At 36.6% G+C, this 16,770-nt stretch overlaps 1 protein-coding gene across 8 annotated transcripts in view; it reads right to left on the bottom strand.

Moving 5' to 3' along the window:
* The window catches only part of LOC119789668, a 47,360-nt gene extending 35,734 nt beyond the window's left edge, over nt 1–11,626 (bottom strand). For 6 of the 8 annotated variants that reach the window (XM_038294664.1, XM_038294660.1, XM_038294663.1 and 3 more), the window contains exons 1-5: nt 10,991–11,626; nt 10,199–10,285; nt 8,059–8,196; nt 3,873–4,019; nt 2,327–2,518 (exon numbers count right to left, since the gene is read on the bottom strand). In XM_038294664.1, coding sequence (XP_038150592.1) covers nt 2,327–2,518; nt 3,873–4,019; nt 8,059–8,196; nt 10,199–10,285; nt 10,991–11,488 — 1,062 coding nt within the window. In that variant the 5' untranslated portion in view covers nt 11,489–11,626. The remainder of the gene's footprint in view (nt 1–2,326; nt 2,519–3,872; nt 4,020–8,058; nt 8,197–10,198; nt 10,286–10,990) is intronic. The other 2 variants (XM_038294662.1, XM_038294665.1) reach the window with 2 other exon arrangements.
* Between the last annotated feature and the right edge of the window lie 5,144 nt (nt 11,627–16,770).

The following is a 16,770-nucleotide window of genomic DNA, read 5'->3' on the forward strand; positions in this document are numbered from 1 at the left end:
TAGGATAAATTGCACTTTTTATGTTTAGGAGCTACAATTATTTACAAATTCCCAAAGCAAGCTGACTACTTTATTTTTGCAACACAATGTTGTATATTTAGTTTATGCTTGAGCAGGTAAAAAGTAGAATCATTTTTAGGTCCCTGATGTCGCTCTAACTGGGGGATTTTTGGCACAATGTCAGTTTGGACAACCACGATTTTTGGCTTTTAAGATTACTTGAACCCTTAGAGCTGCATAATTACACAAGATGCGTCTTCCCTATGAAATGTCGTGGATTTAGTTTCAACCCAAACAGGCTCAAACAGCTATACTATTAGGGTAACTGGCCCTAAGAAAATTGTACCTTGGTTCTCCATCAACAAACATTTAGCCTAAGTGAGTCTGATATTTAAGTATTCCAGGCAGATTTCATAAAGTTCACTTCAACTAATCATTTTTTCTTATATTGAATGTCGGGGCATTTCCAGACATTTTTAACTTGCTTTTGTTAAAGATATGCATCCTGAAGCTCTATCTCTCCGGTTCTTTTTCCTGAAAAGAGATCACTTGGGACAAACTCTTTAAATAAAACTTCATAACTTAGATGTATTAAACAACCATGAGACATTCTGATAGAAATTGTAATCTTACTTAGATCATAGTATTGCTTAGAGTTTACAGAAGGCAGCTGCTCACCTCTCAGGAAGTGGCCCTGATTAACGGTTAAAAAGGCATTTTATACATCTCCAGTCTGCCACATCATCACATCATTACATCATACACATTAGCAGATGAGTAGACATCCATGACACCCCTCTCATTCCATTTCCAAATCTTTGCCACATGCAGAATGAAGATTATAACTGTATATCTGGCCAGAGAAACTGTCGTAATTAGATAAACTATTGTGGAAAACATCAATTCTGACATGGAACAGGCCGCTAATATTAAAGGTGTAATAAACTCACAAATTCACCAATGATAATTATCTTAACAATTTATTCACATTTCTAAATCAGCTGGAATTTACCTTGGGATTGTTTTTCTGATCACTGACTGAAACCCTTTAACTTTGACCAAAACTGCCACCTCAGATTGGTTTTGGTCAAAAAATGGTTTGGATGTTTAGAAACAATAAAGGAACAACCATGAATAAGCCTGTCATGAGCTGGAAAGGCCTGTACCACCAGAGTCACTGTCCATGGTCAAGTGAAATCAGCATTAAACAGAAGACAGACGGGAAAAATGTCTGTTTTGCAAAGCATGAAACTTTAAAGCTTGACTGAAATGAGTTGCTACCTAAATAGATGATCCAAGTGTCTTGAGGAGAAAGGTTTATTTGTTGGACAATAACTAAACCTATCTACCCACAATAATGAATATGTTTGGATGAGTCAAGGTGAGACTTTCAGACACGACTCTTACCAACTATTTACCATAGTGGTGGCAGAATCAGGCTGTGGGTCTTTTTTACTACCCGTGGTACAGGTGCGCTACAGAAAGAGTATCTTTGCTTCTTCCACATGAATTCAGACACAATTTGGGCTGACAACAGGACAAGGTTTACAGACATGTTTAAAAACTGTTTATTGAATGGAAAGCAGATTTTATACTAAGCTTTTTTAACAGTCCTGACCTCAACCATATAAACATTTTGACTACTAGCTAAATAAGTAAATCTTTGAACTTAATGAATGAAATATAGGATGAGATTAAAATACATAGAATGCATTTTTTAAGGATGGATAATTTATATATTTAATAGTTGTATATATGTATGTATATCCCTTTACTGTTGCATAATGGGGAGATTCACTCTCTGCATATGACCCATCCCCTTGGGGAGCAGTGGGCTGCCATTGTGTGGAACCGGGGGAGCAGTTAATCTAATTAATTCTTCTAATTAATGACATTCCCATATATTCATCATCCATCACTCGCTTATACAAGTGAGAAGCAGACAGGAACAGAGGGACAAACACTGAGTGTTTCTTACAATCCCAGGCAGATGTAAAATGGTGAACATAAACATAGGGTATGCCTTTAGGATACTTAGCTAACTTTCTGAATCAACAAGACCTCTTCTTGTACCAATTAGGGGGAGAGTTATCATTAAAATAAAATAGAGAAAATGTCCACTTTGACTTTAAAAACTATTCCAAATTCTAGGTTTTACAAATATTGCTAGGATGAGAAAAGTCACAAAATAAAAAAAAATTAGGCATTTTATTGGTTAATTAAATATTGTTTGCATGTCCTGTCGTCCTTGCATGTGCTTATGTCATTAAACACGAACAAAAAAGCAAAAACCACATGACTCTGTTTTTTATTTAATTTTTTTTACCTTCTGTTTAATCCAAGCTTCCAGCTTGTCCACCTTCTTGTTGAATTCCTGCAGGTTCCTGGCTGCACCCAAAGCGCGTGTCTGATTTGCAGCCATCTGCCTCAGGTTTTGCCACTGTTCCCTGAGCTGACTGAGCTGCTTCTTCACCAGGTCAGATGTCGGGTTCAGCTTGCAGATCAGCTGCTCACCCAGCTTTTGGGAAATAACAGTTTTCATTGAGCTACAACCCAGACTGAGGTAGCAACACAAATACTGGAAATTAAAAACTATAAACTAACAGTTGTATGTCTGGTGCACCTTTAATGGTTTACTGGTTAATTTACCAAAGTAGTTATGGACTATTAAGACATTTCAAACTTTCCAAACATCACATGAAAGCTAAAACTTCTCATAGTATTACAACCCAAAACCTTTATGTGTTTTTGTATGTAAATTACAGACAGAAAGTAGTACGAGGCTGAAAATGATACTAAAACTATATAAAAATGGATTCCCATTAGTATTCAGCTCCTGTGCTTCAATACTTCGTGGAACCACCTTGTACACATGTAGTACACAAACTCTTTTTGGGGTTTGGCTCAACATGCTCTACACATCTAGAGACATTTTGGGTTATTAGGTTTACTTGTTATCATTTCAGAAGATTTTTTCTTTCCCCAGATGGTATCTCTGATGAACAAAAATAAACCCCCTCAACCCGAGTAGTTATGTACTGTACTGTGAAACAAATAAGCAGACTAAACTGAATCAGATCCTGCCTTTCTTCCTTGTCTTCCTTGGAACTACATACACATGTACATATTGCTCCTTCTCGCTTCAGAGCTTCCCGGTTAGATTTAGGATTGGACTTTAATAGGCACACTGTAACGTGGATAGGCTGTAATATAAACCATTCCACTGTAGCTCTGGCTCTATGTTTACAGTTGTCCTGCTAAAAAATTATCTCTCTTCCTTTCAACTCTGGCTAGTTTCCTTGTTCCATGTGCAAACCAGCCTTTGTGTGTCAAGTTGAAGTAGACTCTTTTTTACTTAATACATAACTTCTGAAGATAACTGGCAGCATTATCAGTTGTGTCAATGCCAAATAGCAAAGGAAGCCAATTTTTTTGCTTTTATGTGTAATGAAGAATTTGAAAGAACATCTGTCATTTTCTCTTCGCTTATCATTGTTCTAGTTTTTGTCAGTTAAACAGAAGAAGCTCAATACAGCATGATAATGTTTTTTATGTAATGTGACAACATTTAAAAAACAACAAAAGTTAAAGGTCTACTGAATTCCTTTGGCATGAATTGTAATCATTATGATCATAATAATAATTGAACATTGGAGCAATCGGGGGTTAAGGGTCTTGCTCAACGAGTCATAGTGGCAGTCTGTGGGAGTGGGTTTTCAGCTCCTAACCTCAGGATTCCACTCCATTCTACCCACCATGTTGTGTTTTACTACATTCATATACGCAAAAAGAACATCCTTACATGTTAAGTTACGTATTTATATTTCATATGAATCGTGACAGTGCAGCTCTGTGTAGGGGGGATTTGATACCTGGTTGAGCTGAATCAGGGTGTTCTCAAAATCTTTGAGGTCTCTTTGAAGCGTCTGTGCAGCTTCCTCCCAGTCCTGCAGGGGGCAGTATTGAACATTGCAGCCATCTTTCAAGTCCTGTAGTTTCCCTTTGATCCATGCTTCTGCCTGCATTACCAACAAATACGCGGATAAAAACAGTTTCAGATGTTCATCATTCATCATTACACAAAATCATATTTCACTTTATACCTTAGAAGCATTTCATTTCATTAATATAGCCAATTATAAGTGAGTCACCTATTCAACAAATCCATCAAACATGTTTAAATTTTGCACCCTTGCTGTATTGTGTTTCAGCTGTTGGGAAAGATCAAAGACAGCCTCATGTTCTCCAATGTCATGCTTTGTGGAGCGGAGGTTTGTGTTGGCCACAGCTCAGACTCTATTGCATAAGATTTTGTCTCGAAAAGCAGCCTTTTCAATCAGCACTTCACATGAAGTAAGAAGGCCACCAAACTAGGTGGCCATGAAGAGAAATGTCTGAGAAAGTGTGTTTATTTTCTTGGAGAGAACATGGCATGGAAGTGGATGAGCCACCCAAGCCTGAAACACCAAACGGTCTTAAAAAAAAAAAGAACAAAAAAATCTGTATTGATTCTCGTTCCTGTCAGACTGATCCTACATGAGCCATAACACCAATAAAATCAGCTGAACCTCACTCTGCTTTGCAGATCGTCAAATGCAGGTTAAAGACCCAACTAAGTCATAATACTGTCACAATAAAGCATTTTCTTGAGTAGCTTTTAAGCAAAGAAAGAAGGTAACCTTAATCCTACTTCTGAATCAATAAAACACTAAAGGTGCAAAAAGCAATGAAGGACTTTTGGCTCATTATTAAAACTTTGTTTTACTCTTCTCCTAATAAGAGAGCCATTAACTTTACGAAGCACCCCCTACTATGTAGAGTAGAGAGAAAGCAGCTTGACAAAACAGGCTCACTCATATCTGCTCACAATGGCTCCCATGACATTATGATGACCTCATGCAGGAAGTCTATGATTGGCTTGTTTCTTCCTGTCCACTCTCGACAACAATGGTCTGTTTATCAAAATGTGCTGCTATGTTTCCCTTTGGTGACAAGAAATGTAAAGCAAAAAAATCTCTGTTTTAAATTATTGCTATCAAAATAAATCTCTAAAAAACACAGTTGCGCAAAAGTGAAAGTTTTCCAACATTAAGCCTAGAAGAAGGCCCTAGTTAGACCACTTAGCCAGTCTCTATAACACTACAAGAAGATGTCAGAACGCAAAGCATATGATGACAACGTAATTCCAATAACGAAGGACTGGAATCAGTAACATACTGTAGACCATTGTGATTGATTTGTTACAGAAGTCAGATCTCTGTGAGAGAAAGAAGTAAACATGACAGCTGAGGAATAACGTATAAAAACTTCAATATTGTTTTGGTTAATAGAACAGAAGCAATAACTAGCTTTTGTAAATATGGCTTTTACATTACAGTTTTTATTTCTGCTGTTTTTAACAGTAGAAGCCCACATCTGGAAATGACATCACACATGAGATGAGTGGGTTATAGCTGTGATGCACTAATTGCTGCGCTTATTGCGTCCTACTTTTAGCAATTTCTGCCAGTAACAAAGCAAATGGATTTACACCATGCTTTAAAAAGTGACAAACTAAATCCAGGTTTTACATTTCACTGCATGCTGCTGATTTATTGTGGAATCCAGAGGCGTCAAAATATTAATATCTATTATTCAAGTAGAAGATTCTACAGTTTAAAAATTTTTTTGTAGAAGTTGAGTATGAACTAAAGCTTTTTACTCGAGTAAAAGTGTAAAAGTACAACTTTTAAAAGTACTTAAAATATAAAAGTAAAAGTAATACAGGAAAAAAATGTTAAGGGCAGATGCTTTACTGCACTACTATATTAAGGGAAGATTTTTCCACAATTCTTAATGATAACTTCCTTATAATCAATTTTCTTAGTTTTAAAACTAATGGGAACAGTGTCAGATTTTACTTAGCATCATCTGGCGAAAACAATAAGTTGGAGCAGCACCGAGACCAACCTAAAAGAAATTAATTGTCTGGATTAAACAAATTATTTTTGATGGATTTTTGTTAAATACCAAAAGGCTTTTATGAAAATGAGCTTAAATGAAACAAAACAAATGAGTCTATTTTTAAACTGTAAGGAGTAGAAAGTAGAGATGGTGCAAAAAAGTGTAATGAGTAGAATTATAAAGTTGTCATAACAATAATTACTCCAGTAAAGTGAACTAAACCCCAGTCGGCCTTGGCAGATGGCCGCTCACACTGAGCCTGGTTCTGCTGGAAGTTTTTTTCCTGTTAAAAGGGAGTTTTTCCTCTCCACTGTCGCTACAAGCATGCTTATTGTGAAGGATTGTCTTCGAGTCAATGAGTCGATGCAATCAACAGGTTTTCCTTAGATAGAAAACTTTAAATCAATTTGACTGGATGATCTGGTGAACTGTAAAGTGCCTTGAGATGACATGTGTTGGGAATTGGCACTATAGAAATAAAATGAATTGAATTGAATTAAAGTATAGATAGCTACAATTTCTACTTAGGTAATGAAAGTATCTAAGTATTTGGTTTTTGTTACTTGACACCTCTATTGGAAGCTCATGTAAACACTTCCTTCCTGTTACAAGGAAGCATAGAATAAAGAACCAAAACAGCTTTTTAAGAAACTCCCAAATTCTTTCCAAACATAGCTGCCTCGCGTTTAGAAGATAGTGAAAACTATACATACAGACTATTCTGAGAAATAACAGACAGCATAAAAACTTCAAAACCTTAGCTCAGATAAAGTACTCATAGAATAAATTGTTTAATCTACCCCTCTGTCCAGCTGCATTGCATTAACGTAGAAGTTGAGTAGTTTCTAACATATTGCCAGATCCAAGCTCGATAAGATAATACAAAGGCCAGTTATTACAAATCATCACAAAACATTTTTTTTTTATATTAATTCAAGTTATTTTTGGAGCGAAAGAAAAAGCAGTTAGAATTTTGGAAAAGAGGTGCAAATCCAGTTGAAAATCTCAGTTTGGCAAAATATGATTGTTTCAGTAGACAGAGCCAGTCAGGACAGAAAAAAATCCAATTTTAAGAAGTTTAATCTTTACTCCTTAAAACCGTCTTATCATCATACACATTTTTCACCTCTAGAGTAACACAGCTTGGCTTAAAACAGTTTCTCCATTTTTTTTAAGCATAAAAATGTAATGGTGAAAGGTGAGATGTTTTGCAGAGCAGCTGCAGGAAAGGATATGTCCATCCATTAGGCAACATGCTTTTCCCTCTTAGCATGAACCATTAGGGGCCTTTTAATGTCTCTGAATGAAAATCTCACTTCCACTTTCAGAGCAATGACATACTGCTATAATAATAATAATAAAAAAAAAATCAACAATAGGTAATTCTTAAACAAGCAGCTCACTTGCTATCAAAATGCAAGGTACAGTATCTTAGAACAAATAAAAGTTATTGAGCTTGTTAGTGTTAACAACGTGCTACAGAACTGCGTCATGTTTTCTTCAGCTGTCACATCCAAAATTAAATTCTTGTGTTCAGGAGTAAACTGCCTATCACTTGAATGCTTGCTCGATAATTGTTGCACGACAGAGATCTAATGAAAACGTCCCCCTGTCAAACTCCATGAAAATGTCTGTCTGTGCTCTAAAGAGGACGCTGCAATGAGATAACACAACCAGTTGCGCCGCTTGGCTGAGTTTCTCTCAGCCATAGGCGTGAAGAGATGGAGCCAAACAATGACCTCATCCCTAAATAATTGGTTGTGGCGGCTTCCCCTCCCTCCCTCTCTCCCTCCCTCCGCTGAACACAGCTCACACAGTTCTTGAGACAAAATAAGAACCAGTACATATTTTGTTCCCACTGGAGGGTCATGCGGAAGGCAGCTTCCTTTTTGATTTCATCTCAGCAGCATTACTTCATGTTTTCAAGATGAACTTACTGCGCCTTCTTTCCTCCAGGAGAGATATGAAGGTTTGATAAGCTAATAAAGGCTTTTATTCATGGAATACATTTCATGCAAAAGCTCTAGGGGGGCCCCTTGCACATCTTTACATGATCTTGATGTATTAATAGGGTCTGTATGTTGAATGAAAAAATGTTTGAATGGCATAGATTACCTGTAGTGCTTCTTTGTTGAAAAGAGAGTTCTGCTGAGTAAAACATTCACCATGAGTTTTAGCCGCTGCCGGACTTTCATCACGCTGCTGACTTTCTCTCCTCTGAAGCTCTTTGTTCTGCTTCTCAGGTGCTGAAATCTGTGTGGCCACAAAACTTTTAAAACCATGGCAACAATGTTCAATCCTGCTCTTGTCAAAATAAAATATGTATAATAAATCATTCTGAAGAAATCAGTGGAAAGTATGTGTTGCTTTTTATTGAAAAACACCTTGTTTTCATTTGAGATACATTTTTATTTAACTTCTAAAATTTGGCCAGCCCACACCATAAGCAAACTATAAGCCACTGACGTTGGACCTCCACACCAGCAGGGGGCAACCAACAAATCTGAGGTAAACTTTAGTGGTTAATTACAGCATTGCCATAGTTTATTCTTCCCCGAAACCATTTCCCAAATTTGCAGTTTTGGTCGATTCTTGTGCAAATTGTACAATTGCACTTGACTGTTTTTGTAATTCATGTAAAAGCTTAAAATGAAAAATAAAGAAATATGATGGTTTAGGTACTTAAATAAGAAATATTGTTTTTACAGGTTTTACAGGAAAGCAGGAATTAACTGAAAAGAGGTACAAATTTGTAGAGAAATTAATTCAAATTTTTAAACATAAGCAATTTTGAATATTTGACTAATTTAACTGGTCCAATAAAGACATTTAAGGAATATTTGAGACTCTACAACAGGCAATAATTTAAAAAAGGTTTTGTAGTAGTTCGATGGTCATATTTTTTATACTCTTTTCTCAATTAATCTTCGGTTTCTCTGCTGATTTTATTTGTATATTAGACCCCTAAACACTGCATCGCAGAGTCCAATTTGTCAATTTCAACCAGTGCCTCAAGGGCGCCCTGATGGAAAAACACACACGCTAAGTTTAATCTTGCAAATCTGCATTCCAGTTAATAAATAATAAATTAGTCCCATTCATACTGCAAGGTCTAAGCATTGCATGCCATCAGCTATTTATGATTAAAAAGCCATTTAAAGTTCACATTAAAATAAAGGGTTGTTTAACTGTTTTTATAAGAATCTGAAGCCTTTATTTTCCTCTTAATCAAAATCTAATTATTTGAGACAATACATGACAGAACTGGCTCTGCTCTCATATCAATATCTGCTTCTACCTTAGGCTGGCCTTTTCCTAAGGAAATCACAACATGTGTTGGGATGGTCCCAAGGTCCCAGCTAACAAAAATCTACTGTCAACACCATCCATAGTGAACTGAACAAGGTTGGCACAGTTACAGTAATAGACAGGCATTCCTTCTCCCCCCTCAGGAAACATCTGGGCATGAAAAGGAAGCGGGAACGAACAGATCCACATCAGTTTCATGTAAACTCATCAGCTTAAAAGGTGAAGATACTAACATTTTTTAAGTGATTCCTTATTTTCCAGCTTTAATCAACAAAAAGAGTGGAAGCAAAATAATCTAGTTGTTTTGAGAGAAAACAAAATGATGTGTTAGATTATAGAGAAATGAAGTTATAGCTGAGGTTATATGTTATTTTAACACACCTCATTGAGTTTTTTTTTCTTTTATTAACATACTCCCCTGACTTCATGTTTTCCAGTAAGCCCTGCCTCTTCCAGGTCTGCCGATGTCGGGTACTTCATACACTTTAAATCCACTCTCTAAACAAAACACAACTTTTTTTTTTATTTGACTGGTCTATTTATTAAAACAAATTACAAAAGAAATGAAATGTTCATTTGGAAATTCAATTAAAGTGCATACTATGTTAGATTAAGTGACTTAAGGCTAGTAGACGTAGAATCCAGAGATTAATCAGAACTCAGATGAGATCTCTAACAACGTGTTCGATATGAGACCCGAAATCTTTGATTAAACCACAAAACCTTAAAAACGCAACGACATTATTTTGGTATCTATTTATGGCTGGCTGGTCCTTTTCTATATTTTGCTCAATAAATTCTGTTAGGTTTTTGAATCTTACAGGAAAGAATCACCTGGGATTTGTAATGTTTTCTTGGTTTGTTCTTTGCAGAGGATACATTTCTATTTCAATATATGCTTCTGTTTTTCTATTGTAAGTTCACTTTAAATAAGCACTAAACTTACCTCAGCTGATCTCTCTACATTTAATCTTGTCCAAGCTTGTCCCTGAAGAAGCTGAGGCTCCTCACTGCTCTCTTTGCTAAGTAAAACCTAAAATTCAAATACAAATAAAAGACATAAAGTTTTAGACTGTAAGAGAGAAGAGGGAAAAACAGACGCAGAAAGGCTACAAACTTCCCTACAGTACCAAAATAGTTTCAATATAATCATTTAATACAACTATTGTGTTACTGTTATATTGAACTTTTTACTTTTTATTCACTTTAGGAATATTCCCAAATAGAAAAAAAAATATTCTGGTAATTTCAACTGTAATTAATGTCAAACAATCGTTTTTTTATTGTTACTATTATTATTTTTTTTACTAACACTATTATAATCAAAACTACCCTTATTTTAATTTTTATGTTTAATTCAGCAAATTATTATTTTATACAAGATTAGTTTCCTTACTGTTTAACATTTACAATATGTTTTATTAATTAAACATTATCATTAATGGTATTATTTGTAGTCGACTGTTAATTTCTTATTAAAATGGCTATCTTTACTATTAGTGTTATAAAATAAGTATCTGACTTTTTTTAAACTCTGTAATAAGTGAAAATATTCTACAAAATGGATAGCTATTTATGTTTCTTTTACAAAATGAATTCTATCAATTTTATTTTATTTTTTATTTTTCCATATAAATCAAGTCAAATTTAATTCTTAAGAAATGCAATTTGTACAACTAAAACTGCACAGCATAGTAAATATATATCTTTTTTTGTGTAAGTACAGTACCACTGATACCTTTTGTACCTTAAATTGAGACTTGGGGTTATTTTCACAGCTTACTCCCACGATTCTTGGCTGCTGTTGATCTGGAGAGCTGCTGTTGGTGATGTTGTTATTGTTGTTGCTGTTTACAGGCGAGGAGCGTGCAACTGGTCCCAGCACCGTTTTGGTGTTTGATTGCTTTTTACTTCCAGAGATTGTGATCTTCTTAATGGATCTAGAGACGGCTGAGGGAGAGGCAATGTTCTGGTTCAGGTGGTCTTCTGTTGCCACGTGCTCCGGGTTGAATTTCATGGAAGCTGCCTCATCAGCGATCGGCAAAACAAGACGGGAGCCATGTGCACAGACCTGGGATCTGCTGAGGTAGAGCGAGTTCAGGTTATGCTGTAAAACGCAATTATCCAGAGCTTCACCGGGTAGATAACTCTGTGGAAACTCTTTTGGTAAAGAAGGAATGGAAAGCCTGGTTCCAATGGTGAAGGGCTGAACCTTCCTTACAATGCTCTCAGACATCCTGGCAAAAAAACTGAAAATAAAAAAATCTCACTTGTGTCCAAAAAGGATCCCTTAGACTCTCCCCTAAACAGATGTCCAGTCTCTATTCAGCTGTGAGGAGCTGAACAGAAAGTGAAGAGAAAGAGAGGAAGAGAGGGAGATCAGTTCTCCACCTTCTTGTGCATGTTGAGAATGCACAGAACACAACCCAGGATGGCTTCCTTTGACTCCTGGGATCGAACGTGGTCCCAGATACATCGCAATGCCGTGCCAAGGTGGGCAGCGCCTGTCGAAAGGCTTCTCCTGAGGAACTGTGCAAGTGAGCCTGCCAGTCTGCTGCTGAGGAGTCTGATAACCAGGGAGCGCAGCAAGATGAACACTGGCATGCTGCCTGAATGTGCTGCGCAAAAGTATTGGGAGAAAAAAAAAGAGAAAAGGGAAGTTCGGAAAAGGAGGGGGAGAGAATGGTTTCTTAGAATGGATGAAGTCACCACCTTTTCACTCTGCCTCTCTCTTTCTCTGTCAAGAGTGGCAGAACGTGGAGCGGAGAGGGGGCTGTAAAGCCTGGCTGTCAAAACTTCCCCCTGAACCCGAGCAGAGAAGCTGCTCCGATAAGAGGCAGAGAACCAGGGAGTCAAGGGCAGTTACCTCTCTTAGACCTCTTCAGTCTCAGCTTATCCTCCATGAGGTAATGTCCTCAACTGAATCACGCACACACTCCCACACTGCCTCTCCCTTACCTCCACTTTGAAGTGCTGAAGAACACGTTCTGCCCCAAGGTGTTGTGCCTATGTGCCAGCAAAAGAAAAGACAACGGAAGAGAGAAGCAGCTTCAGAGGCTCACGTTAGCTCAGTCAGTCCAGGAGTGACAGACCTAACTTCAAGCCTGATCCTTCCCCCATCCGAAAGGAGCAGTTGTCGCACAAGTCACAGCTGAATGAAGCAGAGCCGCTTTGGCATGACAAGTGTGGAGAGGTGATGGCGAAGCAGCAGGGCACATGATGAAACATACCACTCCTTTACGGTTGTCGGGTTGAGAAGAGCAAATGTTGGGCTGACTGATTGAAATAACAGAGGTGGGTTCGCTCCTGACAGTATCGGGGGGCGTTAAAGAGGGCAAACAGCAGAGAAAATATTTGCGGAGAGCAGAGGGAGAAATCTGCTTTCACTGGTGAGCCCTTTCCCTTAAAAGGAACTCTCACTCTTCACACTGCTGCCCTTTGACTTGACCTTAGCACCTGACTTGAACACTCTGACAGCAGTGCAAGTGCTTATTGTATTCCCTTCTCCACCACCATGTTTAATTATTATTCAGGGTAGGCTACCTTACTGTACATTGCCTTGTAAAAATGTCATTATTACTGCTTTAAGTCTTTTAATTTCTATTAAATCAGTTCCCCAAATTCTATTGTACTGCTTTGGATTGTAATAATAATTTAACATTGTTGATCTCACACTGGAGAAATTTATCTGTATTTAACCCAACCCCTTGAGGAGCAGTAGGTTGCCATTGTGCAGCACCCGGGGAGCAGTGTGGGGTTAAAGGTCTTTGCTCAGAGAGCCAGAGTGGAGGTTGGGGATCGAACATGCAACCTTCTCAGGGCACAAGCGCACTGCTCTAATCCACTAGGCCATCACCTCCCCAACTGTGTGTGATAGATCAACATCAAGTTGTGCAAAGCAGTTAAGAGGAAGGAAATGGCTCATATGTTTGATCATTTTTAGGCAAATAAAATGCTGTGGAGACATATTCTTACTCACTGGATTGCTGCAGTTGCAGCTCTATGATATCTTGGGGCATTCCTCCAATTCTTCTTTATGAAACAGCTTTTGAGCTCAATCACAGAATGGACAGAGATGATCTGTGAACATTAACTTTAAGCAACAAATTCTCCCTTTTGATTTAGGTCTGGACTCTCACTGGACCTCTCAAACCTGGACCTCTAGATTCAATGAGTCGATGCAATCAGCTGGTTTTCTTTAGATATAAAACTTTGCACCAGTATGACTGCATGATCAACTGTAGTTGAATTGTCTCTGTAAAATGCCTTGAGATGAAATATGTTGCGAACTGGCACTGTATAAATAAACTGAATTGAATGTGCAGCGTTATCTGTGAAACTTGGCATTCAGCAATTAAAAATGTTTAATTTAGGGTGGTAATTGACTAAACCACCTACTTCTAATTTGTATCATGGCTACGTGGCTTATGGCAAGCAGTTTACTTCTTACTTTCATGAAGTAGTGCTTTTTTAAATTGCCAATCTTTGATAAAGGAAAAATTCATTCAGTTCAGGACTGATGAACGTCTCATCATTTCCAACCTAAGCTGGGCATTTGAAGACAAATGGCTTCTTCTCTGATGAATTCTCTCTATTTCCAGCTTGATAGTTTAGGTATACTCAGGTCTTATAGGCTAGGTATTTTTTAGATGAAGGATAAATAAAGCTTTTTAAAATGTTTGGGACGTTGCCTTATATCCTAGCTGTACTTTAAACTTTTTCACAATGCCTGACACTTCTGTATTGTTCTTTGTTTTTCCTTGTTGTCGGGATTTTTTTTTGGTTTTAGTTTCTAAAACACTAAATGGGCCCTATTTACTAATTAGGAAGTTCTTAAAAGCAACTGGCCACAACTCACAATAATGGTGGTTATTAAAGTGATCTGAAATTAGTCAATCAATGACACAATTGCTGTTTTTTTTATAAAAAAAAAAACTTAGAAAACATTAACTAGTTTGCTATTTGATGCTCATTCTCTACTGCATTTAGATTATAACATCCCATTAAAATATATTAGAATTTATCGTTGTATTGTGACCAAAGGTGAATAAGCTCAAGGGTTGTGAATTGTTATGTAGAGGAGTTTTAGAACATTAAACATTCATTTCCTGTTTTCTGATCTTCCCTTTGTTCTTGTGGAGTTTCCAGGACGGACAAACACTCAGCGGTGAAACAGAACCTTCACAACAGGACTCCATGCAACAACTGCAGCCTTTGCATGATCATGGTTAACAATGATTTCATAAAGGCTTTGGTTTTTATGATGAACTCATCTAAGGAAGAGTTTTATGAGCTGCAGAGATAAATAATAAACTCCCTGGGAAGTGTTCAATTAACACATAATGGGTGGAGTTCCTGAGGTTTGGCAAACTTTAAAACGGTTTCCTTGCACTAGTACGAAATTGGCTCTATGCAAGCATTTCAGTAGTAACAGCATGCAGGACTACCCCTATTTTGGTGATATGCTAATTGTTGTGAGCTGAACTATTTTGTCTTAACTGGGAAACATTTGCTGTTGGAAGAAATCAAGAGTTCTGACTTTGTCTGCAACTCCACAGGAGGAGAGAGATACTTTAACAGTGTGGGTTAATTGTCATGGAAACTAGGGTGTTTCACCTCTTGCAAATTAAAAGGTTTTATTGAAGGTTTTATTTTGAGGTGTTTTTAATCAACATTTGTGAAAGTTGTAGCTGCTTTTAAATGAGTCTGGCCCATTATCTTGTATCTCTGTACAATAAAACTATTTTGATAAAATTATCAGATTATGACTGGGAATCGACACGTCCCCATCTTTTCTTGCCTCCTGCCTTACTTCCCACATCAGCATCCTTTTTACATCACATCAACAAGCACCCACAAAGGTGGTGCGTGCCACAACTCCATCCTAAGGAATCATCATGAGTTTACTGTCACCTACCTATTCATTATTTAATGTGGTCTTCCAACATAAAAAATCGTCAAAATAAATTAGTTCTGCTTTTTCATGCATCCGATGGCGATGCCTCCAACAAGTCCACTTTTTTGGGAATTTTTAGGGCATGGCCTGGGATGAAAGTAAGCACAGTACAAGGAGAGATTGATCTTAAAAACATTTGTTATACATAGAAATGAAAATGTGAAAAGAAGGATCCAGAATTTAAGCAAAAGTAGACTTTTTGAGTAATAGGTGTATTTTTTGTAGTAATTAACTTCATTCTTTTCAGAAACAAAACGGAGCAGGGATTACATTTGTTTACCCTCTTAATGAACAAAGCAAATAATTTTATTTTGCAAATGTAAATGTAGTGTTTTTGATATTCTAAATCAAATCATACAACTGTGGTAAAAATGGCAGATTTTTCACTGGTCCAGTTTAATCATTAGAGATACGATGCACATTCACACACCTTGCTATCTGAGGCTAACTCAGACTCTGAGATGTAGCTCAGGTTATACGTAGTTTCCTATCGTGGCTAAATCTCATTCATATTTATGCTTTGTGGAAAAACAAAATATTTATTGTTTACTTGTTTATTTTATAAGTTAGGCTAAGCTCCTGCAATTGAAGTTTTTGAACTTATTGCTGATCAACTAGTCAAGTTTATTAGCAGAAACGACATGATACTTTTCTTTGATATTTAATTTTTTAGACTTTAGAGACTTTAGACAAATTTATTTGTCATTTTGTTTAAACAAGTGTAAAACAGAAAGAAATTTCATTTGGAAACAGCTCAATGGGCAATTTCATCTTTTTAAAAGTGCAGCTTTGAAAAATAGTAAAAATGACTGTAAATGTACACTTCTAACTTTCTTTTTTCTAATGATAAAATCTGATAAATATAATAATAAAATACAATACAATAACCCATTCTACAAAACATTCAGCAGTTATGGAGCCACATTTCCTGTATTTTCTAAATCTGTTGAATGAATAATAAATATTCTTTGGATTTATTATTTACCAAATTTTTTATTAAAAAAAATATTGTAAATAAAAACCCCAAAACTTAAATGTTCCCACTTAAAATACCTGGTTACTCTGATGGATTTAAGGGCTTTATTTGTTCTATCGGGACTAATAATTAAATCAAAATTTATTAGATTATTGTTTACTTTTTGGAAAATACTTTTTTCTTCAACATTGGTGAGTCTATACATAAATACATACAGTAGATGCATATATATTATGTAACTGATGCCTACCTTGAGCAGTTAATCAGCAAAATGACAGGTAGAGCCTTGACTGTTTGCAAGGCAACAATGGATACAGGACAGTTTCAGGATTACTTATTAACTCAACATACCTTTTATCAGGTGGTGGGAAGAAGATTGAGTAGGCTACCCAGAGAGAACACTAGTGGCTGAAAACTCTACCATGAAGTCCTTATTCCGGAGTTCGTTTGACAAATAATCATAGAAGCGAAAATAAATTAGCTTGATTTTGTTTCCTTTATTTACAATCTAAACATTTTTAAAGGATATAAACTTGTTTTTTAGAGTAACTGTGTGACTAGATTTGAACCAGGTGTTCCTTCTCTG

This window comes from Cyprinodon tularosa, unplaced genomic scaffold (assembly GCF_016077235.1).
Source record: "Cyprinodon tularosa strain WSP-4 unplaced genomic scaffold, ASM1607723v1 ctg343, whole genome shotgun sequence".
Lineage (NCBI taxonomy): Eukaryota > Metazoa > Chordata > Actinopteri > Cyprinodontiformes > Cyprinodontidae > Cyprinodon > Cyprinodon tularosa.